This window comes from Tauraco erythrolophus, chromosome 4 (genome assembly GCF_009769465.1).
Source record: "Tauraco erythrolophus isolate bTauEry1 chromosome 4, bTauEry1.pri, whole genome shotgun sequence".
Classification (NCBI taxonomy): domain Eukaryota; kingdom Metazoa; phylum Chordata; class Aves; order Musophagiformes; family Musophagidae; genus Tauraco; species Tauraco erythrolophus.
The window spans coordinates 79,161,662-79,187,844 of NC_141468.1; the positions used below are offsets into that span (position 1 = coordinate 79,161,662).

Sequence of the window (26,183 nt, forward strand, 5' to 3'; positions counted from 1 at the left end):
TTCCTCTTGAGTGCCAACTTCTTACTAGAATGACTTCTTAATGTAATATGTTTACCTGGAATGTATTTTAACTATTTTTGTATAGTGTAAACTGAAACATGCACATTTTGTACATTGTGCTTTATTTGATGTGGAACATATGCAGTGTGATCCAGTTTTTCCATCATTTGGTTGCGTGACCTAGGAATGTTGGTCATACCAGACATTAAGTTAAAAAAAAGACAAAAAAAAAAAAAAGACAAAAAAAAAAGACCACTGTTTGGTTTAAAATTTTTAATGTTTTTAGGAGTATGTGCTGTGAGGTGATCTGGAATTTGTCATTTTTTTTGTCAAACTGTACTGCTCCTATTTATTGTAATGTAATAAAAAATAGTTATTGTGAGTTTCTGTCCCAGTTTGCTTTTTTCCTCCAGTAATTTCAGTGCCTCGTCCCTGTGACGGCGCGTCCCACGAACTGTATGTGTTTGGCAGCTGTTCTCGGTTTATTTCTCGTACTTCTCACTGCCTGTCACAAAGCTGTTGTCTTTGCCCACTGGTGATCCCTTCCTCTGAGAGGAGGGAACCTCTCCACCACGCTGTGACAAAACGCTTCATCGTCCCTACCCATCTCCTCTGGTCCGTTCTCTTTGGCATTCTGTGCCATTCCGGGCTCATTCCAGGGGAGGCTGCGCTTCCCGCTCGCTGGTGCACGCCGCTTGCCCTGTGCCATCTCCAGGGGACCTCGCTTTCAGCAGTCTTAACAGCAAGACTTGATGTCCATCAGTCCACAAGTTCAAAGCACTGTGAGCAGCCACTCTGTGTTCGTTCCCAGGTGCACCATTTGACCTCTTCCATCAAATGCCTGCCATAAACTTTCCTGTTTTCTGTAGGACGTTCTTTAGTGCTCATCGTGTCCTATGCAGAAAAAAGTGTCAAACTGCTGCTGTTCTATAAACTTACACTTCGGCCCTTTGTTACCGTGTCTGGATAATCTTTTGTCGGTTACTGAGAAGGGTGGGTTAAATTTTGTATGCAGAGGTGTTCATTCAGAACAGGTTTCACTGGCACATGGAGTTATGTTGATGTGGAAGGACCGTTTTTCACATCAATGTGGGGCTAGAAACTGAAGCACATACTCCTTTTGCAAAGTAGTGTACTGTCTAATTTGCCGTAATTTTTTGATTCTATTCTGCAATTTATGCATGGAAAGACTCGCTATTGCTAACAGTTCTACTGCAGTGATTACTCACCTATATTTCAAAGATTATTTATGTTCTATCTCCAGTGTCATTTAGTTTTTTGAAACAAACAAAAAAAAACCAACAACGAATCAACCGTAGTATGTGAGTATTGTTTCTGGCACGGGTTTGTGCTAGTCAAACCAAGGTCTACAAAGTCAGCCCTGGAACAAACATCTATGGTCAAACTTCTCTTCCAGGGAAAAAGGATCAAGTTCTCTATTCCTGCTATAGTAGTTAAACAACATCAGAAATCCATAGTAGCAGGAATTGCCTTCACTATTGTTCAAATTCAGTCCCTTCCTGACCCCACCGTCTTCTTACTGTGCTAGAAAGACAGTGCCTCTGCCAGCCTGCCCACGTGACTCTTGCAAGTTAACCAGATGTAGTTAAAATCTTAAAGAATTGACTTTAGTTTTGAGAAGGTGCTTGTTTATGGTGTAAATGACTCATTAAACATGGAAGACTTTCAAAACCAGATTAATGTAAGTACGAAGAGAAGTGCAGCACCTTGAACTAGCGGTCAAACCCACAGCTATCAGGTAAACACAAGAGCCGCTACCTGCCCAACGTGTATCCAAGTGAAACAGAACAGAGAGACACCGTGACTTCTTTCAAAATTGTTTACATACACGAAGTGTTAGTTCAAGGAGGTCAAAAGCAGCTGAGAAAAACCTACCCATGTAATACAAATCCCACATCCTTCAAGTGAGCACTTCAGGGGAAGGAAAGTCCTAATTTGTACTTTAGATGGGTTGGAAGGATTTACGTATCATTTCTTCTGAGGTTACAGCTCTTTTATTGTTTATTTTTATGGATTTGTATCGTTACATGCCAGGTCATTAATACCAGTTATTGATTGTCATCACTGTAGTAGCGCTGTTTCAGAGCTCTGTATTTTCTGAGAAAGTACAAAGCCTCCAACTCTTTTATAACGAATTCTCCTCGTGCAATTAGTTGCTTAATTTTTTCAGGATCTTTCACATCTTTATTTTTTAGAAAAGCTGCTTTCAAACGGCTTCTAAAGTAGTCTGCTCCTTTGGGATACTCCCTTCCAAGGTACAGAAGCTTGAAGAAAGAGAAAAAAGATTTTTTTTTAATAGATTGAGCATGCAGTAAAAGCATTTTCTCTAGTTAAGGAAAGTGCTTGTGGCATTTAAGAAGACACTTACATTTTTGTACAGTTTCAACACTTCACCTCTCAAAGAATTGGCCATTCTCACATTTCAGTGAACTCTTTATTCTTGTCTGATTTGTTTTTTTTTTTTTTTACCTGAAGAATAACCAGTTTGACATTAGCCTTCCATGGGAGTCAGTAAATCCCTGCTTCATCCTCCACAGGAACTGCGCAGTTTCTCACCAGACTCACTCCTGTTTCTCCTGAGCCCTGTTTGCTCTCACTCTTCGTTATCTCCTCCTTCTACTCTGTGTCCCTTCTGCTTTTGGCTTCTCTTGATTCTGGACTCTGTCTAGTTTCTCGTCTCCCTTCTGTCTGTCCTCAGCTCAAACGCCAACCAAGAAGCCTCCAGGACCTCCCAGCTGCTCTCACGCCCGATTATCCCGGCGCGCTTCCCCGGCTGCTTCCGCACGGCCCGCCCCTCTCCTCCTGCTGCTGCCCTGGCAGCCTCTCCCGCCCTCGGCTGCTACGGAAACACTTTACGTACCCACATACAGGGCTGTATATAAACAGGCAGCGGTAAATAGAGATATATATAAAAATCCGGAGAAATTCCTGCAACTTCTGCCTTCGTAAATTCTGCTTTTTTAAAACCGTTCAAGCGCGTTACGAATCGAGGCCAGCGCATACTGGCAAAACGTCACGTAAAAAACATATAATGCGTTAGTGACGAAGTAAGGCGATTTTTATTTTTGTGAGTGAAAGCAACTGGAATCAACCCCAGCTCCTGCGGCCGGCCGCGCTGGCGCCGCGGGGACCGGGCGGCCTCGACTGTCCCTTCGGCCCTCCGAGCTGCCGCCTCCCCCCGCTGTGCCCGCGGGGCCGGGGCCCGGTGCCCGCCGCCCCGCTCCGCGCCCCCAGCACCCACCCTCGCCCCTCGCCCCTCGCCCCCCGCGCCCCTCCCCGGCCGCGGCCCGCGCAGCCAAGACCGCCGATAGCTCACCCGCTCCGCTCCGCTTTACGGCAAAGCCGTAACGGCAGGCACCGCCCTGCTCCCGGCCGGCCGGGCTGCCGGCAGCGCGGCTGCGCCAACGGGCGGGGCGGGGCGGCGGGAGGCGGGAGGCGATTGGCGGCGGGGAGCAGCGGGGGCGGGGCGGGACGGCGGGAGGCGGGAGCCGATTGGCGGCGGGGAGCAGCGGGGAGGAGGGGCTGGTCGCCTTGGCAACGCGGCGGCCGCGGCGCCATGGTGAGAGGCGGCCGGGGGCGGCGGCGGCGGTGGGAGGTTCGGGGCGGCACGACACGACACGATACGGGGCGTCTCCCCGTCACGGCGGTTTGTTTCGGGGCTGCCGCCGCCCAGCGCGGGTGGCCGAGGTGCCGGCGGTGAGAGCGGGGCCTGTGGGGCCGCCGGGCTGCACCTGTGCCCTCAGCCGCTGGTGCTGCGGGCGGTGGCGGCCCGTGCGCAGGCGGAGGCCGAGCAGTCTGCTGGGGCCGGGGGGCCGCAGGGCGTTGAGCTCCCGCAGACAAAGGGGGAAGGCCGGAGCGACGGTGAGGGGCACCTGGTGAGGTGGGGAAGCGGGAAAGGGTTGGACTGAGGTGTTCCGCGTGGGTTAAGGAAGCACTGGACTGTGGAAAAAAAGATTTAAGGCTTTGAAAAGTCACCGGAGGGGCAGGTTAGCTTTTCCGCACGTCCGCGATCTGGTTTCTTGCGCCACCGTTTGTTGCTACGGCGTGAAACGCGGCTTGGAGGTGACCCCAACTCCGGTGTCAGAACCGCTTTGCTGTAACAAACTTCTCCGTGTTTGCTCAAGAGGAGGAGGGCAGAGCTGTCGTGCAAAAGTAGATGCTCAGTCCCAAACTCTGCTGGTCTAAGACAGGGTATACAGCTAAGAGATGCAGATTTTAGCTAAGTAGTCACAAGATTTGTATTCACATCCATTTCCTGGCCACGGGCTCCCAGTTTGAACAAAATTTTATAGATAAATCTAACAGGAGCATTTAAAACAGAAGCTGGTTATATTTAGAAGCCCAAGTCTGAAATTGTGGTGTTCTTCAAGATCCTTTTTCAACTTCTGGCTAACCTGGAAGTGCTGCTTCAGCTTTCAGTGTTCAGCCCCACCAACCTGACTTCCAGGTTGGGCAGTTTGGACCCAGGTTGACTGAGGAACCTCACAGATGCTATTGACATCCTGCTCACCTCTGTAGACTTTGGTCATGTCATAACACCAAAACCAGCTGCTCTTCTTTGTGTCTCCCAGTCCATCTACCAGGCGAGGCTCTTCACAAAATGGAGCTGTCACTTTTCCTTTTAAAATGCAGCTCAAGTAGGAGGGACTTCATGAGGACAAGTCAGGGGTATATGTCTGCGTGTACCTGCGCGCAGCCCGTCTGCTTCAGCTTCTTCCCCTTCCTCCACCCCACAGGGAATATCCTTCCATGGGTGATTAATCACACCAAAGTTACGTGGATTCACACGGCCATGTGTAGACATGGCACAGGAGAGGCGATTGTTCGGTGAATCAAGCGAGGGATTTGCTGTTAGACGTTTGGCTTTCTAGATCCCGTTCTTGTTTCCTGCAGTCGGTTGGAGAAGGCTCCGAATTCCATTTCTGCACTTCACGGGCAGTGTCCCCGTAAATGGTAAAAGACTTGGTGGTGTTTGTGTGTTCTTCTAGGTCATCACATGATGTCATTTAGTGTTACGAGGGATAGCACACAGTGTCAGTTGATGAGTTCAGAAAACACTGAAAGCCTTTTTTGGCTAAATTGTGTCTCAAGCTAAATTACATATTGGATGTACATTAATTTTTTAAGTAGATATACTTCTATGACCCTAAGTGTAATCTAGCCTGATAAATTATGATGGTCTGGAGTCATGTGTTGGTGGCTCATTTTCTGCAATATTGAAATTATTGTCATAGTCTTTCGATAGTTAGTCTTGTCTAATTTTACAGAATAATTATGTTTTCTAATTATTCTTTTCTTCTCGGTACCCTGTTCTCTGAGTCTCACTTTTTTTTTTTTTTTCCCCCCCCCCGATCTTCTAGGGTCCAAAAAAGAAAGAAAAGGTAGGTAGGCAGAAATGTTCTGCCGACTTTTCTTTTATTCTTGATACCCTGTTCTCTGATGCTCACTTTCTTTTTTTTTTTTTTAATCCTCCCCTGATCTTCAAGGATCCAAAAAAGAAAAAAAAGGTAGGTAGGCAGAAATATACTTTAGTTCACATACAGCGTTTTGACCTTTGCAATGTTCATTTAAATAGTGTGCCAGGACAATTCTGTTATTTTGGAAATTATAAGAGTAGAATTCCAAAGCATTTCATGCTGAAATTAAAGTAAGCATCAGTTACTTCTGGACTTAATGTCTGCAAAACAATATTTTTAAGAGGATCTGGCGTAATAAAGGTGCTGTGACACCTTAATACTGTACAAACATGCTTTGTAAAAAGAAAAAAAAAATTTTTTTAATCTGTGTGTCTTCTGAGCTAGTTGGTCAGACTTAATCAAATCTGAGCGAGAAGCAGGCATCTCCAGGACACTAAACTCATGTGCCTTTTGCAAGGAGGCCGAGTCGTGTTCCTGCAGAACTACTGGAGGGAAGGTGGAGAGCGCAGCCGCCGTGCGCTTTGCTCGGCAGCGGATGTCCAGGCGGAGAGCCAGTGTCCTGGCTCGGAGCCACAGGCTGCACACAGAACATGGTGGTGGTGGGGCACAACGGGCAGAAGCCCATGGGAAACTGGATCGCATAAATTCATGCTGTGGGTTATTCTTAATTTGGTGGTAAGGAAATCATCCACCCCTCCCCCAAAAAAGAACACATGCAAATGTATTCCTTGGAGAACTGTGCGTCTCAATTTTGTCACTACTGTGTTAAGTCATAGGAGTGTGAAAAGAAGCCGACTAAAAAGGGTTTATAAGTAATCGAAACAAGCACATTTTTAATTTTCACTGGAAGAAAAGTAATCACAGATATTTTCTTTATTTTTTTTTAACTTAAAGGAACTGATTCTTCCCTGAAATCTTACTGGGTAGAATTGTGGCTTTTACTGACTCTGTTCTAGGAGAACTTTGCAAAGAAATGCTTTGGTAACAAATGTGACAAGACTCACACTAACTCTAGTGGGAGTACCTTTGTTGTTGGCCCTAAATTTTCACCATTGGTTTTGTTCAAGCTTCACGATAATCTTTGTAGTCAAAGTTTCTTCTATGTATATATTTATTGCCATGCAAAGTGGTGTAAAGTGAATCGCTTTCCAAGTAGTTATTTATATCTGAAAATATACCAGTCAGAATCTGAAATAACAGTATTTGTAACATGCGTTTTGTGTGATGAGTGACAAAGGTTCTCCTTGATTATTTCTAAGTTCCCTGTCAGTTGGATTACTTGTAATATTATTTACCAAATTATTAGGAATACTCAGGTGGAGTGGTGGAAGGCTTCATGTACCATTGTGTACATTTGCAACCGTCTGGATTTAAGCCCTCTTTTGTTGTCTCTTCCCGTCCCCTTTGTTGGACCTCTTTCCTTACTGCCTTGTTTACACCTCTGCAAGATGGTCACTGTACCCCTTTCTCTGCAGAAGAGGAGGATCGGATTCCTAATAGGTGCCTTTGATCCTTAGTGCTTATTTATGTTGTGATACTGTCCAGTTATCCACTGTGGATAAAACTCCTGCTGTTTTAGTCATTTTACTTTGCCTGACGGAATCCTTGTAAAGCACTTGTCTCTCACTAGTGGTGGCATGGAGCCTTGAGATTCAGCTCTCTGATATGTGACATCCAGCCTCCTCCTTTTTCCACATTGCCTCTGAACACATTTACATTCCGTATTTTCTCTGTTTTAAAAAAGTAAGCATTTGATTTGGTTTAATTCTCTTTCATTCGTGGGTGTCAGTGGCAGAACGCCATTGTTCAGCCAGGATGTAGATACACCAATTGTGGTTTCCGTGGCATCTTGTCTTTTGTCATCCATACCTTTGCTTTCAACCTTAGTTTGGGCTGCTGTCACTCTTTGTTTTCTCTGTGTGCTGGAGCCTGTGCAGAAGATCATGGTTTATTTTCTCTTGTGTACAAAAAAAAAAAGGACCTTATCTGGCCCACTCATAGACAATAATGTTGGCTGTGAATTAATTCTGCAGTTCAGTACAAAATCAGTCTCCTTGTTTTCACAAGCTCCACGAAATTGTTTTGATTTACTTCTTGGCCCATCTTTCTCCTTTCTGACCTCCTCCTCTTTTATTTTTTGGTTTGGTTTGTGTTTTGTTTTTTTTTAAATCTGCTCTATTCAGGCCTTGTCTTTGCAGCATCTGCCTTCAGGAACAGCACTCCTCCCTGGTATCATTCCATCAGCCCCAGACAAGTCAATACACATTGACTGCAAGTCTATGTATGCAATACAATGGCAGTGTTACCTGCCTAAACACTGAGTAAAACTGAATAAAGAGCATTTAGTCCTCAGTAAGTATGTGCTTGGTGAGGACTGCAACCTGGGGCTGCTTTTGCTACTGCATATACAGGAAATCAGTGTTTTCCTCTTGTGTGTCTTTGTTTTACGTGCTGTTTTCTAGTGACAGTGCTGATCCTACACGTTTGATTAAACATCCCAAGACTGTGTCAACACACAAAAAAACCCAAATTAACAAAAAACCTGAACAAAATGATAATAAAAAATAAAAACCCATCCAAGAATCTTGCTTTTTACTGGTGAGGGAAAAGGGGAGGGGCCAAATCCAAAGAGAATTGTGCCTTCCACATCTTCACTGTTCAAGTCTCTTGAAGGCAATGTGGCCTCATGTACACAGATCCAATTATCAAGTGTTTATGTGTATCATCAGTGAGGAATCTATGATTGCTATGAATTACAGGACAAAAATAAATGTTCTGTCTTGGTTAATCTGTTACATGACAGTAAATTTTGCATATTACTTATGTTGTCTTTTTATTAATTTAAAGTGTATACCCAGACGGCAAAGCATTGGTAAGGAAAACAATTTCTGAGAAACCCAAGTTAAAAATATAGTTATTGTAGGATTAACCTAGAGGTTGAACGGTTGACTGTCTTGAGTTGCAGTTAGGATTTTATCACAGTAAAGAGAACTCTTTGTGAGTTGCCTTATGAATTAGATGCTTCTAAATGCCAGACTTGCCTGTATCCTAAAGTACATTTCCAAATATTTTCCAAAATTCTGAAGTTGTAACATCCACTTTCTTAGCAGATGTACCTGTTACTCAATTTCCCCGTTAACCCGAGAGATTTCGATATTCCCCTACTGTGGCTGTGTTCAGGAGTGCTTAGCAGAGAATCACATATTAACTGTAAGAGCATATATTGCATCATGAAAATGAGAAGAAAATGGAGTCCAGGATGTAGATTGTTATTCTAGAGGCTTCATTGACTGTGTAGGGAGTCTAAAAGCTTGATTCAGGGATCAGATTAGAAGGGCAAAGTTATAGAGCGCGAATACCTCCCCAAATGTGTTAAAGTAATATTGACGTTTGTTTTCTTTTAATCTATTGCAAATATTAAGTCCAGTGGCAAAAAGAAAGTTAGCAAAGCTGAACAACTGAGATTGCAGAAAGAAGAAGAAGAAAGGAGGCTGAAAGAGGAAGGTACTGTGCATTTCATTTACAGGGAATATGATGGCACGAATCACTTAGTTTAATTAAAGGGACAGAAAGTAATCTCTCAAACTAGATGTGCTCCAACATCTATCTCTATTTCACAAATCCAGGTGATTCATCCCTCTTTTCTAGTGTGGGTCGAATTCTGTGCTGCTTGTTACCACCGCCCATGTCTCACTTTCCTATTAGAGCCATACTCTTTTCTCTAGTTTCTTCCACAGTGATTAGGAACTTGAGAAGGAGGATGGCTGAAAGAATTAAATTATTTTTTTCGTCTCTTACCATTAGCTTTTGAAATATTCTCAGCAAGTTAGAAATGCAGTGTTTTGTGGTTTTGTTCCTCCCTGCCCTTTCATGCCTAGTTATCGGTAGACAAGAGAAATTCTCTGAAAAGAACTTTTTGCAAAGAAGGCTGACAGAACACTTCTGTTGGCCAGGGGCTAGCTGGTGTTCTGAAGGGGTAGCAGATAAGGTGACTACAAACTGGAATGGATTAAAGTGTAGTTTGCTTGGTCTTACTTCTGTCTCTACTGAGTGACTGGTTCCTCCACCCACTTCTTCAAGATCTTTCTATTGTATATCTGTCACGTTTTGAGGTCAAAAGACCAGTCTATCAGCTCCCAAGTCAGGGGAGACCCTTGGGTCCGACTCCCCCTGCCTTCTCTTGGCAGCTCAGTAGGTCGGAGGGTGATTCACCCACTTATTAAGGGATCGTCACTAGTAGTACTATGGGCCAACTCCTTATAATAATTCAAAAGTTTCTGGAAACATGCATATATATTTTATTTGTGACAGAATACAGGTTCGAGGATAGCCGGTGATAGTGACTGACTACAAAAACAACTTTAATTGAAATACTGCAGTGATAATATAAAACGATTACTGATCAGTGATAATACTAAATAGCTAGCAAAATGTTAGTAAGTAATTAAGTAAGTGCACATAACACAGAGTTCTTACCCAATAGGCGTCCCTATGGGGGGGAGAAGAGAGGTTCAGCCCGTCGACTGATCCCAGACGTTCTGGTGGGGGGGCTTCTCCCTAACATCCCCTTTGTTTGCCGCTATTTTATACTTTTTTCGTATCTTTTAGGTGGAGCTCGAGTGACTCTAGTCATACATAACTTTTATTAGGATTGGTGTAAATTGCTCATTTGAGGGGTGGTCGCAGCTCGGAGGCGGGTGGAGGTGTGACTTAGTAGCCGAAGGACACAATTTCGCCATCACTGCTGAGGCAGCGGTTGTGATTCACTTCCCTCGATGGCATTTTTATGGTTATCTTTACCAGGCGCCTCTCATCCCTGATAACAGGGATGAGCCGTGATACCTTTGTATCACTCTACTCCCCATTTCAAGGGTATTGCGTGGGCCTTGTTTGTTGTTTCTTGTCCCCGATAACAGGGCTGAGCCATGATACCTTCGTATCACTCTACTCCCCATTTCAAGGATATTGAGGCCTTGTTTGTTCCTGAGAGCAGCAGCTGTGCTTCATGTCAGAGCTGCTCTAATATTAGCTGAATTCTGGGGAACAATATTCTCCCATTCCCCTCCAATTTCAGTCATTTTCCCACAATATCACTGTATCCCTTGAAATTAAGTCCCAATTGCATGACTTGACCTGTCCTCCCCATCTGAATTTGTCCACTTCTGCCATTTAGTATCACAACCCAGTACTCCTGTCTCAACATCAGTTCCATCTCTTCTACTTCCCTTTCTGCCATTAATCCATCCTGGTGGGGGGTTGGGCATGCTATGACTGCTAGTGATACTGAGTAACTACTAATCACTAGTAACCTCTGTGGATGAGCGTGACTGCTCAGGTGAGTACAGGCAGATTTGGGAACTGATGTTGCTCTTGCCTCCGTGAAACACAGATCATAGAATCATAGAATGGTTAGAGTTGGAAGGGACCTCAAAGATCATCTAGTTCCAACCCCCCTGCCATGGGCAGGGAAACCCTCCACTACACCAGGCTGCCCAAAGCCTCATCCAACCTGGCCTTGAACACTTCCAGGGATGGGGCAGCCACAACTTCTCTGGGCAACCTCTTCCAGTGCCTCACCACCATCTGAGTGAAAAATTTCTTCCTTATATCTAATCTAAATCTGCCCTGAAAGAGGTTTAAATCCATTGCTCCTTGTCCTATCACTGCACACCCTTGCAAAAAGTCCCTCTCCAGCTTTCCTGTAGGCCCCCTTTAGGTACTGGAAGGCTGCTATAAGACCACCCCAGAGCCTTCTCTTCTCCAGGCTGAACAGCCCCAACTCTCTCAGTCTGTCTTCAGAGGAGAGGTGCTCCAGCCCTCGGATCATCTTTGTGGCCCTCCTCTGGACCCGCTCCAGCAGCATCATGTCCTTCTTGTGTTGGAGACTCCAGAGCTGAATGCAGTATTCCAGCTGGGGTCTCACGAGAGCAGAGTAGAGGGGCAGAATCACCTCCCTCGACCTGCTGACCGCGCTCCTTTTGATGCAGCCCAGGATATGGTTGGCTTTCTGGGCTGCCAGTGCACATTGCCGGCTCATGTTGAGCTTCTCATCCACCAGCACTCCCAAGTCCTTTTCCTCAGGGCTGCTCTCAATCCATTCTCCGCCCAGCCTGTCCTTGTGCTTGGGATTGCCCCGACCCACGTGCAGGACCTTGCACTTGGCCTTGTTGAACTTCATGAGGTTCTCCCAGGCCCACCTCTCTAGCCTGTCAAGGTCCCTCTGGATGGCATCCCTTCCCTCCAGCGTGTCCACAACACCACACAACTTGATGTCATCTGCAAACTTGCTGAGGGTGCACTCGATCTGAAGTGATGTGCATGTAGGCAGTGACATTCAAGCCACTGCTTGGGAACACCTGGAGTGATGTATAGGCTGTGCTAGCTTAAGCTGAAGGCTTAAAGGTTGAAATCAATTTTAGTTTTCGCATCCTCTCTGATTTTCTGGTCCCACTGGCAGCAAAGGAAAGCTAAAACTGTCATCAGGAATAACAGATCCTGAAGAGAATTTCCATGAAGGAGTAAACTATAAGATTGAGGTATCCACCAAAGGTTGTAGGAAAGGAGAAGACTCACTTGGCACTGAACCACTCAGGCAGTTTCACCACAGACCTTGGATTAAGAACCTAGGCCTGTTCAAGCTATGGATAAAAGGAGAGGGCACTCCTGCCACTCTTTGAGGGGAAAAAATGCTGATCCTTGTCTCCTCACAGGCTGATAGGGATAGCGCCGTAGACAGTATGTTCTAGTACTGTGATTCCAAGTAATTTGGCTTATTTGCACAGTGTAAGATACACCTTTGTGTTGCTCATTATTATGGTGGTTTTGTCATTACAGCTAATAACAAACTAATTTGTCTGGTTTTATTAAGCAAAATATAATTATGCTCTTGATACGTTTCCCAATCTTCAGAGGAAGCCCGATTGCAAGCTCAGCAGGAAGAAGCAGCAAGACTTGAAAAAGAGAGAATTGAACGTGAGCAGATGGAAAAGCTTGAGGCAAAAGTTAGTTCATACTCAATAGTTACTGGCAAATTCTAATCCCATTTCTAAACTTGTGATAAGGTCTGTAAAACATTATTATGTGAGAACGGAAAGGAATTTCCTTGTGTCCTTAGTGTTGGGAACAATGTAGAGGAGATTTTCTAGCATCACTAGATTAAAATTAATGCTGAAAATCTTAACTTTACAGTGGAAATTCCTGTCATTGAGTAATTTTTTGTGCAGTCAACTAGCTTTAATGTACCTCACTGAGATAAAATAGGAAACAAATTTCATAGTGTCCCTTGTTTTCTACATCTCCAAATCTCACAAAATTTCACAATAATTTAATCTGAAAACTCTAGCCAAATCGCCGAAAAGATACTCTTGTATAAGATCCCACAAATTGAGCAGGTAATTAAAGAAAACACAATACATGTAAAGTCAGGAAAAACGGTGCTGAATTTTTTTCTATAGTATTCTTTCATTAAGCCAATATTTGGCTTAGTGTTGCTTTGATTCAGAAAAACACTCCGAGACAAGATAATCTTGCCTGGTTTTGATGCTGTTGTTAAATACGTTGACTTGTGGCATGTGTGATACTGCAGTTTGAATAAATACTTTTTTTTTTCCATTTCCATCATGCTTTCAATGTGATGTATTTTTTTGTGGTCCACATAATTACATTTGGTACAGTTGTGGCCAGAAGATTTTTTATCAATTCTAGAAGTGGTTACATGTTAGGACAGATGCATGGATTTGTGTGTGTGCGTGTATCTATGTGTATGTGTGTGTGTATTTGGATATGTCTGCTTATTTTTCTAAGACAACAGAATTTAGAACAAAAACTATTTGGTAATATCCAAATATTTGTGTGTTGTTGTTTGTTTTTTTTTAAAAAAAGGAGATTTACCACAAGGTGGTTTTTTTCCCCCCGAGAAAAGTGTCACTCTTGCCTGTGCCTCTTGTCCTTCACAAGTTACTTTTTTTTTCCCTTAGAGAGAAGATAAATTTAAAATAATAGGAATTATAAGGAAAAAAATCATCTTGCACACATTTTTCCTACATATGCTTACATTTTTCTTCAGTTCTGTTTAGAGCCAGTTCCAGGGTGGCAATATGTTAACTATTCAAGTGAGAGGTTAACAATCACATGATGCATTATGTTTATCATATGGCTCAGCAACTAGTGTGGTGGCAATAACATATTGTGAACTGCTGCACTCTTCTCAATTAAACGTTTCATTAAACAGCAAGTTATCAATGTTTGGATTTGTATAAGTGATCGCTCATTAAAATATCCTAGTTTTTTTTCTTTGATATAAAATAATTCTAAGTAGCAAACTAAATATTTAACTCCTCTGTTTGCTATATGTGTGTTTTAACAGGATCAAGAACGAAGGGAGTCTGAACTAGCAGAACTTCATTCATTGGAACAGAAGTTTTTATCTGCACAGCAGTGGAAAACAGATTATAGAGCACGTGCAAAGGTAAGCTTTGCAAAATCTGCCCTGTGTCATAGAGTTTCAACGAGGAATAGACTTTAGGGTGTGTCTCCATTACAGTATCCAACAATGCTTCCATTTCTTGAACTTCGGTGTGTGCTATGACTGCATTTCAGGTTCCATCTCAGGGTAGTAACTGGCCATCCTCACTCTCCTATCTTCTGTGCTTTAGTGAACTCAGAAAAGAAGCACGGGCAAAGATAAGCCTGTCTGGCTCATGAAAGTACTCGGGCCCCACAGCCTACCCCAGGAGTCAAGAGGAATTGCAGTTTCAGATGTTCTGGTGTTTGTCCTTCCTTTACAATTTGTTTAATTCATTTTTGTTTAATTCTACTTTCAAACATTCCATAAAAAAGCTCTACTAGGGCTTAAAAATATTTTAGTAAAATTAGAGACCATTGACAATATTTGTTCCAGTGGTTCCTGGATGTCACAGGCCATCATTCGGAGAGAGGCTGGCCAAAACTTTGAAGGACACAGTGCAAATCTGGGTCAGATATCAAGACTCAAAATATGTGAAAATGCAGCTAAGAGTTAATGTCTGCAGTTTAGGGTGAGGTAGATGGACATTGCTTTATCACCTGATCATACTATATGCCTGTGAAGTCAAATTTTAAATAATAAGGTATGGAAATACACTAGTTGAACAGTTCACTCTTGTAAATCCATCAAACATCATGCAGTAGCTGTATGATTATGGCACTTGGTCAGTTTGGTTCCAAGTAATGTTAAATAGACTTCTAGACACAAGGATTTTTCTCTTTGTGTTGTACATCACTTCATCCTTTAGAAAGCCTCTGTGGAACAAATTTAGAATCGTAGGATAAATCATGTTAGAAGGGACTTCTGAAACTCATGTACTTCAACCTCCTGCACAAAGCAGGGCAAACTCTGAAGTTAGATGAAGGTGCTCAGTTGGGTTTTGGAAATTTCTAAGGATGGGGATACCACAGTATCTCTGGGCAACCTAGTTGGCAGCTTTACCACTCTCATTTAATAATTTTTCTTTAAATCCAGTTGGCATTTCCCTTGTTACAGTTTGTGTTCTTTGCCTCTTTGTCATGATGCATCATCCCTGTGCACTTTTGAGAAAAGTTTGCCTCCATCTTCTCTATAACTCCTCTCTAGGTACTGGTGGATTGCACTTAGCTCCTCCCTTAGCTTTGTTAGTCCTCTCCAGACTAACAGCTCAGCCTTTCCTCATGTGTTGTTTCCTCTAGTACCCTAACTGTTTTAACGTCCCTCCTCTGGACTCTCCAATTTCCCATTTCTTCTCTTATACTGAGGGATCCAGAACTGGAGGCAGCCCTGCAGACGTGGCCTCAGGAGCCCTGCACAGGGACCAGTACTTGGCTCGCTGGTTACACTCTTCCTGGTGTAGCCCGCTGTGCCCTTAGCCTGCGTTCCACGAGGGCGCAGCATGATAAATTCACAGTTGCGTCTTGACATCTTTGGGTGAACTTTATTGCCTTTTTTCAGTTGATGGCAGCTTTTGACTTCATTATCCTTGTGAGCAAGAGAATCATAGAATGGTTTGGGTTGGAAGGGACCTCAAAGATCATCTAGTTCCAACCCCCCTGCCATGGGCAGGGACACCCTCCACTACACCAGTTTGCTCAAAGCCTCATCCAGCCTGGCCTTGAACACTTCCAGGGATGGGGCAGCCACAACTTCTCTGGGCAATCCAGTGTTTCTCCACCCTCATTGTAAAAACTTTCTTCCTTATATCTACTCTAAATCTGCCCTCTTTCAGTTTAAATCCATTGCCCCTTGTCCTATCACTACATGCCCTTGTAAAAAGCCACTCTCCTTTCCTGTAGGCCCCCTTTAAGTACTGGAAGGCTGCTATAAGATCACCTTGGAGTCTTCTCTTCTCCAGGCTGAACAGCCCCAACTCTCTCAGTCTGTCTTCATAGCAGAGGTGCTCTGTCGGTCATTTTGAAAGGGGACAGTCGTTGTTTATGTATGTTTCTGAAGAGTATTTCCTGCAAGGAGAAACATAAAAATCTTTTTGTTTTGAAAAGTAATGGCAAAATAGAACTATTATTTTAAAAAATAAATCTTCAGATAAATTACTGGTAGATTATAGGAAATATCTAGTCTATTGTTAAGAATATTTAGGGCAAAAGAAATATATAATACCAAGTGCTGAGTTTCCACATCCATTTCTGAACAATTTCAGTTCAGATTAAGAGATACATTTACAAATTATCATGAAATTTATCCTTTTTCCTCAAAAAATAAATGCTGTGAATTTGAAGGATGTGTTTTCCTGATGACGAAACTGAAGCTCTCTTTTACATGCAAAGATGTTAAAAAGAAAAAGAAAAATAAATCAGATGTTTTAATTATAGGAGACTGATCGGTCTTTTATACAGGAGTTTCCAGAGCACTGAGCACTCACCTATTATTGCTTTTTTTGAAGTCAGTGGAAATGGTTATGGAAGTGGTTGGGAATGCAATCATACAAGCATTTTTGCTTTAAAAGGTTCATTTTACATTGTAATGCAGTCTTCAGTAACATTGCATTATTACTCTTCACATTAAACAGGGAGGCAGTGTTTCCTTAATAGCTTACTATATGGATGAAAAAGAGCGCCTTATAGGTGATAAATTGATCCCATGAGCCAATGTTCGGCTCATGTGTGGAGCTAAGTGCATTTAGCCAGTCGCAGATTTTTTTTTTTCCTTCTTCCGCCTGTAAGGATGATCAATAATTGATTTGAAAACAAAATTATTTTAAAAAAATAGGACTTCGCATTCCCACCAGCGGTGTCTGTAACAGCTGAATTGGTGCAGGTAAGGAGGAGGAAATCTCTGTCAGAGACAGAGAAAGGAGGAATAAACATGTTGGAGTAGAAGGCTCTTTAGGAGCTTTATTGCCAGTGTAGGAATACAGCCGTTTAGCTACAGGTGCGAACGTATCACTATAATATATTTGTCTTTCAGAATCCTCTTTTTTCTTGTAGTAGTGATAGTCGTTTGCACCACATGCCCATACCTGCTTTTCTTTGTACGTTCTCGGCAGTGGGAGCATTACCTCAGTTGTGATGGCAGTCCCGACCCGGCTGTGCTGCAGGAAATAAACACTTTCATGAGCCTGTGGCGTGAAGATCAACATGAGGACATTCAGCTTGTGATGGAGAAGGGAGAACAGGTGCTAAATGTAAGTGTTACAATGGTATTTTTCAGTCCGAGCTTCAGCCTTCTTTACCTTCCTTTTTTTTTTTTTTTTTTTTTTTTTTTGGTTTGGGTGGTGGTGGTGTTGTTTTTCCGGGCAAATGACTGAAATTGGCCATAACCTTCCAAAACCAGTAGTTTTTCTTCAATTTTTACGTTGAGGTTTTTTTTTTTTTTAATTACAGATTTATTGTTAACTCTAAAGAAGGTAACTACTGACTTTAAACATGCAGTGCATTTAAGGGATTTGTGTGGAATGTTTCTACGCTGAGCTCCAGTATTCCAACATCCTCTTCCCTGCTATTTTAGACAGTCTCGAGCCAGAACATACACACTTGTGTCATATGCAGGTCCTTCAGTGGGCAGCAGCCCTGTAGTGTAACACTGACAGCCAGTAAAGCCTCGTGTAAGAGCAGGAGTTCCCAGAATGCAGCCACCAACCGTTGGTGGTTTGTGAGGCAATTTTAAGCCATTGGTGTCTGCTCTGTAAGTGTAGGATTTTATTTTAATTTATTATAGCGTTTTTCAGAAAGTTAGATGGGGTCTTCTAAAAATGGAGAGATAAGGCGCATGCATAATGCAACTGTCAGTGGGCTGGTTTGGTTCCTGCTGTCAGATTTCTGACCTTGCAGCGCTCGCTGGGCGCAGCAATTTTCACCTTCCGCCTACTGCTTTTGTCTGAGCCAGTGGGGAATGTGCGGGTCCTTTCCAAGAAGTTCAACAGATAACTCCTCCCTTTCTCCTCCGCACTGCAACCCAAGCAAAAAGCCGGGCAGTTACCCACTTCGTTCCTTCTCACCACTCTCCTCCCCGCTGTCACGTCTGTCCCCCAGACTCACTCCCCCTCCCTGCTCCATGTTTCCCAGCCAACACTGAAGCAGTCACAGGACCTGTAAACACATCCTACCTTGCACTGTATGGTCATGGAGTATTATGTGATACTATAAGACAGGCATGTCTGTTTCACTCCTGCTGGAAATGCAAGGGGATGTCAAAAAATATTGGCTGTCTTCTCTTGCTCCAAAACATTGAAGCATTTCTTTCCTGTTCTCCGTGTTTTTAGAGGAAACTGTTAAACACTTCGAACTGTGAGATCACGTAGATCAGCAGTTGGGAGCTGACAGGGACCGCCTCACTGCCAAGGAAGGCCATGCTAAAGGTGCAATGTAGAAAGACCGTAGTAGTTACGATTCTGCAGTTACAATTCTTCAGTGAGCAGTGGCACTGCAGTGCCACAGGCTCAGAGGAAGAAGAGTCTGGCAAGTCTGGGAAGGAGGCATGAAATATAATCTGATCCTCCCTTTGTCTCAGTGCTGCAGGTCATTTTGGCCAACTAGGAATTTTTTAGTTCTATACAAGCACTCAGATGGTAAGATACTAGCATGTAGTGGAAGACAACAATGTTGTGACAGAGTTCCAAACTTCATGCTAAGGATCTTTCTGGGAATTTAAATGTAATTGCTGTGTGTCTTTTTATTTTTATTTAAAATTTCGTAGTTCGGATTATTACTATGGAAAATATGGTTCTGAAATAAAGCTGTAAACTTTTCCTCAAAACTAATTTTTGACCAACAGATTTCCTCATATAATCAATCCAGTTCAATAAATGATCTGTTTCATAAGCTAAGATTTCACAGCCCACAGGTTAAGCAATGAAGAAATTGGACTAGAGGAATGAAGGAAGGCAGACTTGACCCTGGAATTTCCAGCACTTTGCCTGGTTGGATGTCTGTCTGATAATGCCATCTGAGCACAATTTCTAGAGGTGTAAGAGAAAAAGATTATTTCTGCAACTAAGATAGGTTTAGGTACCGAGGAAGCAAGTTGGCCTCATTTTTTTGTGACAGAACACACAGTATATTAAGGGTGGTGTCAAAACAGAGATGCTTTCCCCATATATAATGTCTTCTAGCTAATCGAGAAGTTGCAGTTTCTTTTATTGGACACATCACCAAATGAGATAACAGAAAAAGAAAGAGTCCAATACCAGGAATCTATTCTGGAATTGCAGAATCTGCTTCATCAGAAGTACAATGGAGCTACAGAGCACCTGCTTAAAGTAAGTAAGATGTACTACTTCGAAGCTGTGATATGCACAATGCATACAAGGGTAGCTACAAGTGTCTTGTTGTGATGGTTGGTTTTGTTTGTTCTTAAATTGGCACAGAGATTAGTATTTGAGTTTCCAGATTTAGCATTTGAGTTTCCAAATCAAGTGTACAGCAGATACCAGACTTGTAATTCTGCAAAGCCACTGAAAATCTGGAAATTCCTGTCATTGAGTCATTTCAGATTAAATTATTGTGACATTTTGTGAGATTTGGAGATGTTGAAAACAAGGGACACTGTATGAAATTTGTTTCCTATCTCAGTGATGTAAATTAAACCTAGCTGACTGCACAAAAAATTGCAATCTGAAAAGCGGGTCATGAGGTTAGCTTGTACATATTTTCTAATGCAAGTCCATATTGTGGGAAAATGACTGAAATCGATGGGGAATGGGAGAACATTGTTCCCTAGAATTCAAACTAATATTAGAGCAGCTCTGACATGAAGCACAGCTGCTGCTCTCAGGAATGAACAAGGCCTCAATATCCTTGAGATGGGGAGGAGAGTGATACGAAGGTATCATGGCTCATCCCTGTTATCGGGGACAAGAAACAACAAACAAGGCCCACGCAATACCCTTGAAATGGGGAGTAGAGTGATACAAAGGTATCACGGCTCATCCCTGTTATCAGGGATGAGAGGCGCCTGGTAAAGATAACCATAAAAATGCCATCAAGGAAAGTGAATCACAACCGCTGCCTCAGCAGTGATGGCGAAATTGTGTCCTTCAGCTACGAAGTCACACCTCCACCCGCCTCCGAGCTGCGACCACCCCTCAAACGAGCAATTTACACCAATCCTAATAAAAGTTATGTATGACTAGAGTCACTCGAGCTCCACCTAAAAGATACGAAAAAGGTATAAAATGGCAGCAAACAAAGGGGATGCTAGGGAGAAGCCCCCCCCACCGGAACGTCTGGGATCAGTCGACGGGCTGAACCTCTCTTCTCCCCCCCATAGGGACGCCTATTGGGTAAGAACTCTGGGTTATGCGCATTTACTTAATTACTTACTAACATCTTGCTAGCTATTTAATATTATCACTGATCAGTAATCGTTTTATATTATCACTGCAGTATTTCAATTAAAGTTGTTTTTGTAGTCAGTCACTATCACCGGCTATCCTCGAACCTGTATTCTGTCACAAATAAAATATATATGCATGTTTCCGGAAACTTTTGAATTATTATAAGGAGTTGGCCCATAGTATTACTAGTGACAATCCCTAATAAGTGGGCGAATCACCCTCCGACTCACTGAGCTGCCAAGAGAGGGCAGGGGGAGTCGGGCCCAAGGGTCTTGTCTAACTTGGGAGCTGGTATACTGGCCAAATTACCTCCTGTTTGTCTATTAGTGACGGATCCCACGATAAGTCAGACGAATCACCCTCCGACCTGCTGAGCTGCCAAGAGAGGGCAGGGGGAGTCGGACCCAAGGGTCTCGCCTGACTTGGGAGCTGATAGACCGGTCGTTTTGACCTCAAAACGTGACACATATGACTAAAATATTTTTTAAACTGAGATCTTGGGAAGAGTAAAGAGTATTTAAACAAGAAAATGAAAATCATAGAACCATAGAGTCATAGAATGGTTAGAGTTGGAAGGAACATTAAAGATCATCTCGTTCCAACCCCCCTGCCGTGGGCAGGGACACCTTCCACTAGATCAGGTGTACTTGGAATCCGTTTTCTGGGTTGCATGTACAGGTAGTGATCCTGCTTGCTATTTTAAGTATATCAATCATATATGTAAGTATGTTTAGCAAAAGAATATTGCTAGAGGAGACAAAAAAAGGTAAAGGAATAAAGGTAATGATGACCAGTTGTATGTTCACAATCAAAACCCTCTGCAAATTAAGCAATGTTAGATTCTTGATTGTCTTTACTGAGATTAAACTCCTAATGTAATTAAAATTTCACAAGTTTTTTGTTGACAAAAATATAAAATAATCTGTGCAGTGACTGGAATAGGAGTGCTTTGTTGCTCAGCAAGTCCTTTTTTTTTTTTTAAGTTGTCCTGAGAAGTATTTTTGAGGGCAAATGATTAAGGGAGGAATAGGCAATACATTGAAGGGGGTAACGTAAGATCCCATATCCGGCGGTATTTGATGGGCAGGATTGATGAAGTCAGAGGAAGAAAAAGAACATAGTTCAAATTTTAATGAAGAGATTTGAGTTTATAACTGTCATGTTTTAGTACATAAATACAACATGCCTGAGCTTGTATTTTTATTCCTATGTGTCTTTTTTTTTTATTTGTTCAAGTTAAATGTAAGAAAATCCACGTGATACAGATAAGAGGAAAACATGATTAAATCTGCTTTTTTCTTTGTAGGCAGCTAATAGATACGAAGATCCTGACACTGGAAATATGCATGCAGTCATAAAGGATAAAAATGTTACTTTCTGTATTTGGGCCAATCTGAAGAAGAAAGTAAGGTAGAGCATCCTGAAATTGTTATTTTGAAATGAGGCCTGGCCTTGTCTACCCAAGCTGAGTAAACACCAAGAGCCAGTTTCTCATCATCTTTTTTGTGTTGAATAGCATTTATTCTACAGACTCCCAGCTGAGGGATTTCATACCACCCTCTTGCTAAGGAAGGTGCTGGTTAGGTCAGCGTTTTATTAAAGAAACAGGAGTGGTTTATATATGTATCTACATATAAATAAATATAAAATTTATTTCTTAAAGTGCTACAGTAGAACCCTGTTGCTGCCAGAACAATTTTGAAAGGAAACCAATAAATCTCATGAAGACAATTGAAACTCCTCTGGAAGTAAGGTTTCTTGCCAATGCATTAAATAGTTCCTAAGCTGTTACAGTTCCTTGCAAAGGGATGAATGATGCTTCGTGCTCAGTTCTCTGTTAGATAAAAGATTCTAGAGTCTGGGATGGAAATACCTGCCATTGTTGGTTCTGAATCGAAGATTTTTTTCATTAGATTACCATTTGACTGATGTATTTTTCAAAACAAGAGTTTTAAGTGGGCTTCCTGCTCCCACTCTGCAAATATGAGGAATAAATTGGTAAAAGGACTTTGCCTTGACTAAGGACCTGTTGCTGTAAACTTTGCTAAGATGATGAGAAGGCTGGGTCCTGAGCAATGTCAGACCGACCTGCAGGAAGAGCCTGTGTTAGAGCATTTTGGTCAGCCTAGAGGTGCACTTTAACTTTTCAACCAGGAATTAAAAAATAAATTATGCTTTACTAGAAGATTTTTAGAACTTGTGACCAGCTGATTTCATCCAAAAATAAGTATTATTTGGATTGCTCTGGTTTTGGTTGGGCAGGAATTGCAATGAGCAAGAAACTCCTGTATCTAATGAAAGCACCCAAGTTCATGAGTTAGGTACTGGATTTGGTGCAAGTTGAGCTCCTGTGCTGCTTTCAGACAGTTTCCTACATTGTCACAAGGATCAGTGACTGTGTGATACTGTTGATTATCAAAATTACGTGGAAGATGCTGCGACTGATGTAACATAGACAGCTGATGACTTCACCTATGTAGGATTTGCCCATTAAGTTAGTCAGTTTTGCCAGGAAAGTACTGTGTAGGACAACTGCCGTCTGATTCCGCCTCATTGTCTTCCTGTCAGGACTGTTATTTTTGCAGCTCCTGATCCCCTTAATGCAGTTACAGCTTTTCTGGAGGGGCTTACAGACCACTGTCACGACAGGACAGGAAGTGTATTGTGGCATCCCACTCTATTTCTTAGGCTGTGCCATGCGACAAAAGAGAATTGAGGTGCCTTTCAGTGTAGAACATCAATTTGAATGCTTATGAAGAAATACAAAAGTAAGTGCTGCCAATCTTAATAGGGAACGTTATTTTTTAACTATTGTTTACAGGTTCAAAAACCACGTGTTTTGTGATGCACAGCATGGATTTGATCTTCCAAAGTCGCTGGCTGTGAGCAGTGTTGCTGTTCGTATATTGCATACTCATTATGACCATGTGTCTCCACTTTGGCTGCGCTGTCAGAGTGTGCCGAAATTGGAAGTCTTGGATAGCAAAGAGTTAACTCAGCATTCAAAAGGCAGTGTAGAAAAACCAGAAGAAGAGGAAAAGAAAGTCAGAGAAGAGCCCGACGTGCCTGCTGAAGAAGATGTGTGTTCTGATGGGAGAAAGGTGGGTAAAAAAAATCTCACAAAAGAGTGGGTTTTTTTCTCACAAAAAGTGCACAGGAGAAAGGGACCTGGGGGTCCTGGTGGACAGCAGGATGACCATAAGCCAGCAATGTGCCCTCGTGGCCAAGAAGGCCAATGGCATCCTGGGGTCTATTAGAAGGGGTGTGTATGGTTAGTAGGTTGAGAGAGGTTCTCCTCCCCCTCTACTCTGCCCTGGTGAGGCCGCATCTGGAATATTGTGTCCAGTTCTGGGCTCCTCAGTTCAAGAAGGACAAGGAACTGCTTGAGAGAGTCCAGTGCAGGGCCACAAAGATGATGAAGGGAGTGGAGCATCTCCCTTATGAGGAAGGGCTGAGGGAGCTGGGTCTCTTTAGCTTGGAGAAGAGGAGACTGAGGGGGGACCTCATTCATGTTTATAAATATGTAAAGGGTGACTGTCATGAGGATGGAGCCAGGCTCTTCTCAGTGGCATCCAATGATAGGACAAGGGGAAATGGATATAAGCTGGAACATAGGAGGTTCCGCTTAAACATGAGGAAGAACTTCTTCACAGTAAGGGTAACAGAACACTGGAACAGGCTGCCCAGAGAGGTTGTGGAGTCTCCTTCTCTGGAGATGTTCAAAACCCACCTGGACGCGTTCTTGTGTGATCTGATCTAGGTGGTCCTGCTGTGGCAGGGGGATTGGACTAGATGATCCTTTGAGGTCTCTTCCAATCCCTGTTGGCTGTCGCCAATCACCTCCTTATTTTCTATGTGCCTTAGCACAGTCACCAGGAGGATCTGCTCCATGATCTTGCCGGGCACGGAGGTGAGACTGACTGGCCTGTAGTTCCCCGGGTCTTCTTTTTTTCCCTTTTTAAAAATGGGGGCTATGTTTCCCCTTTTCCAGTCAGTGGGAACTTCACCAGATTGCCACAAGTTCTGAAATATGATGAGTAGTGGTTTAGCAACTTCATCTGCCAGTTCTCTCTGGACCCGCGGATGCACCTCATCAGGTCCCATGGACTTGTGCACCTTCAGGTTCTTTAGATGGTCTTGAACCTGGTCTTCTGCTACAGTGGGTGGTTCTTCATTCTCCCAGTCCCTGCCTTTGCTTTTTGTGACTTGAGCTGTGCAGCTGGAGCTCTTGCCAGTGAAGACTGAGGCAAAGAAGTCACTGAGAACCTCAGCCTTCTCCATATCCCGGGTAGCCAGGTACCCCGTTTCCTTCCGGAGAGGGCCTACATTTTCCCTAGATCTCTTTTTATCACTGAGGTATCTATAGAAGTTTTTCTTGTTGCCCTTGATGTCCCTGGCCAGATTTAACTCTATCAGGGCTTTAGCTTTCCTAACCTGATCTCTGGTTGCTCAGACAATCGCTCTGTATTCTTCCCAGGCTACCTGTCCTTGTTTCCACCCTCTGTAGGCCTTCTTTTTGTGCCTGAGTTGGTCCAGGCCTCCTGGTGTTCCTACCAGACTTTCTCTTTGTTGGGATGCACCGCTCCTGAGCTTCGAGGAGGTGATCCTTGAATATTAACCAGCTTTCTTGGGCCCCTCTTCCCTCCAGGGCTTCATCCCATTGTACTCTACCAAGGAGATCCCTAAAGAGGCCAAAGTCTGCTCTCCTGAAATCCAGGGTAGTGAGCTTGCTGTGCACCCTCCTTGCTTCCCTAAGAATCTTGAATTCCACCATTTCATGATCACTGTAGCCAAGGCTCTCCTTGAGCATCACGTTCCCCACCAGCCGCCTTTGTTGGTGAGAACAATGAGGTTACAGCATTGATGGATAGGGGAAGAGCAACTGACATCATCTACCTGGACTTATCCAAAGCATTTGATACTGTCCCACACAACATCCTTGTCTCTAAACTGGAAAGACATGGTTTTGATGGGTGGACCACTCGGTGGATAAGGAATTGGCTGGAAGGTCGCACTCAAAGTGTTGTGGTCAACGGTTCAATGTCCAAGTGGAGGCCAGTGACGAGTGGTGTTCCTCAGGGGTCAGTACTGGGGCCAGTGCTATTTAACATCTTTGTTGGTGACATGGACAGTGAGATCAAGTGCACCCTCAGCAAGTTTGCAGATGACACCAAGCTGTGTGATGTTGTAGGCACGCTGGAGGGAAGGGATGCCATCCAGAGGGACCTTGACAGGCTGGAGAGGTGGGCCTGGGAGAACCTCATGAAGTTCAACAAGGCCAAGTGCAAGGTCCTGCATGTGGGTCGGGGCAACCCCAAGCACAAGGACAGGCTGGGCGGAGAATGGATCGAGAGCAGCCCTGAGGAAAAGGACTTGGGAGTGCTGGTGGATGAGAAGCTCAACATGAGCCGGCAATGTGCAATGGCAGCCCAGAAAGCCAACCGTATCTTGGGCTGCATCAAAAGGAGCGTGGCCAGCAGGTCGAGGGAGGTGATTCTGCCCCTCTACTCTGCTCTCGTGAGACCCCAGCTGGAATACTGCATTCAGCTCTGGAGTCTCCAACACAAGAAGGACATGATGCTGCTGGAGCGGGTCCAGAGGAGGGCCACAAAGATGATCCGAGGGCTGGAGCACCTCTGCTATGAAGCCAGGCTGAGAGAGTTGGGGCTGTTCAGCCTGGAGAAGAGAAGGCTCCGGGGTGATCTTATAGCAGCCTTCCCGTACTTAAAGGGGGCCTACAGGAAAGCTGGAGAGGGACTTTTGACAAGGGCATGTAGTGATAGGACAAGGGGCAATGGCTTTAAACTCAAAGAGGGGAGATTTAGATTAGATATAAGGAAGAAATTTTTTACATTGAGGGTGGTGAGGCGCTGGAACAGGTTGCCCAGAGAAGTTGTGGCTGCCCCATCCCTGGAAGTGCTCAAGGCCAGGTTGGATGAGGCTTTGG

At 43.6% G+C, this 26,183-nt stretch overlaps 2 protein-coding genes across 9 annotated transcripts in view; one reads left to right on the top strand and one right to left on the bottom strand.

Annotated features, from left to right (window-relative positions):
* Nucleotides 1-1,732: 1,732 nt before the first annotated feature.
* ETFRF1 (electron transfer flavoprotein regulatory factor 1) lies at nucleotides 1,733-2,878 on the bottom strand. The gene is made up of 2 exons (XM_009979854.2): nucleotides 2,390-2,878; nucleotides 1,733-2,285 (listed from the first exon to the last, which is right to left on the bottom strand). The coding sequence occupies exons 1-2, from the start codon at nucleotides 2,432-2,434 to the stop codon at nucleotides 2,070-2,072; spliced, it is 261 nt and encodes an 86-aa protein (XP_009978156.1). The 5' UTR covers nucleotides 2,435-2,878; the 3' UTR covers nucleotides 1,733-2,069.
* Nucleotides 2,879-4,904: 2,026 nt separating this feature from the next.
* The window catches only part of DNAI7 (dynein axonemal intermediate chain 7), a 32,374-nt gene continuing 11,095 nt past the window's right edge, over nucleotides 4,905-26,183 (top strand). For 2 of the 8 annotated variants that reach the window (XM_086611267.1, XM_086611262.1), the window contains exons 1-7: nucleotides 4,941-4,974; nucleotides 5,508-5,528; nucleotides 13,804-13,905; nucleotides 16,949-17,086; nucleotides 19,013-19,159; nucleotides 21,543-21,646; nucleotides 23,058-23,337. In XM_086611267.1, the coding sequence (XP_086467393.1) occupies nucleotides 4,972-4,974; nucleotides 5,508-5,528; nucleotides 13,804-13,905; nucleotides 16,949-17,086; nucleotides 19,013-19,159; nucleotides 21,543-21,646; nucleotides 23,058-23,337 (795 nt within the window). In that variant the 5' untranslated portion in view covers nucleotides 4,941-4,971. Of the gene's footprint in view, nucleotides 4,975-5,381; nucleotides 5,403-5,507; nucleotides 5,529-8,860; nucleotides 8,943-12,347; nucleotides 12,440-13,803; nucleotides 13,906-16,948; nucleotides 17,087-19,012; nucleotides 19,160-21,542; nucleotides 21,647-23,057; nucleotides 23,338-26,183 lie in introns of those variants that run through there. The other 6 variants (XM_086611269.1, XM_086611268.1, XM_086611263.1 and 3 more) reach the window with 6 other exon arrangements.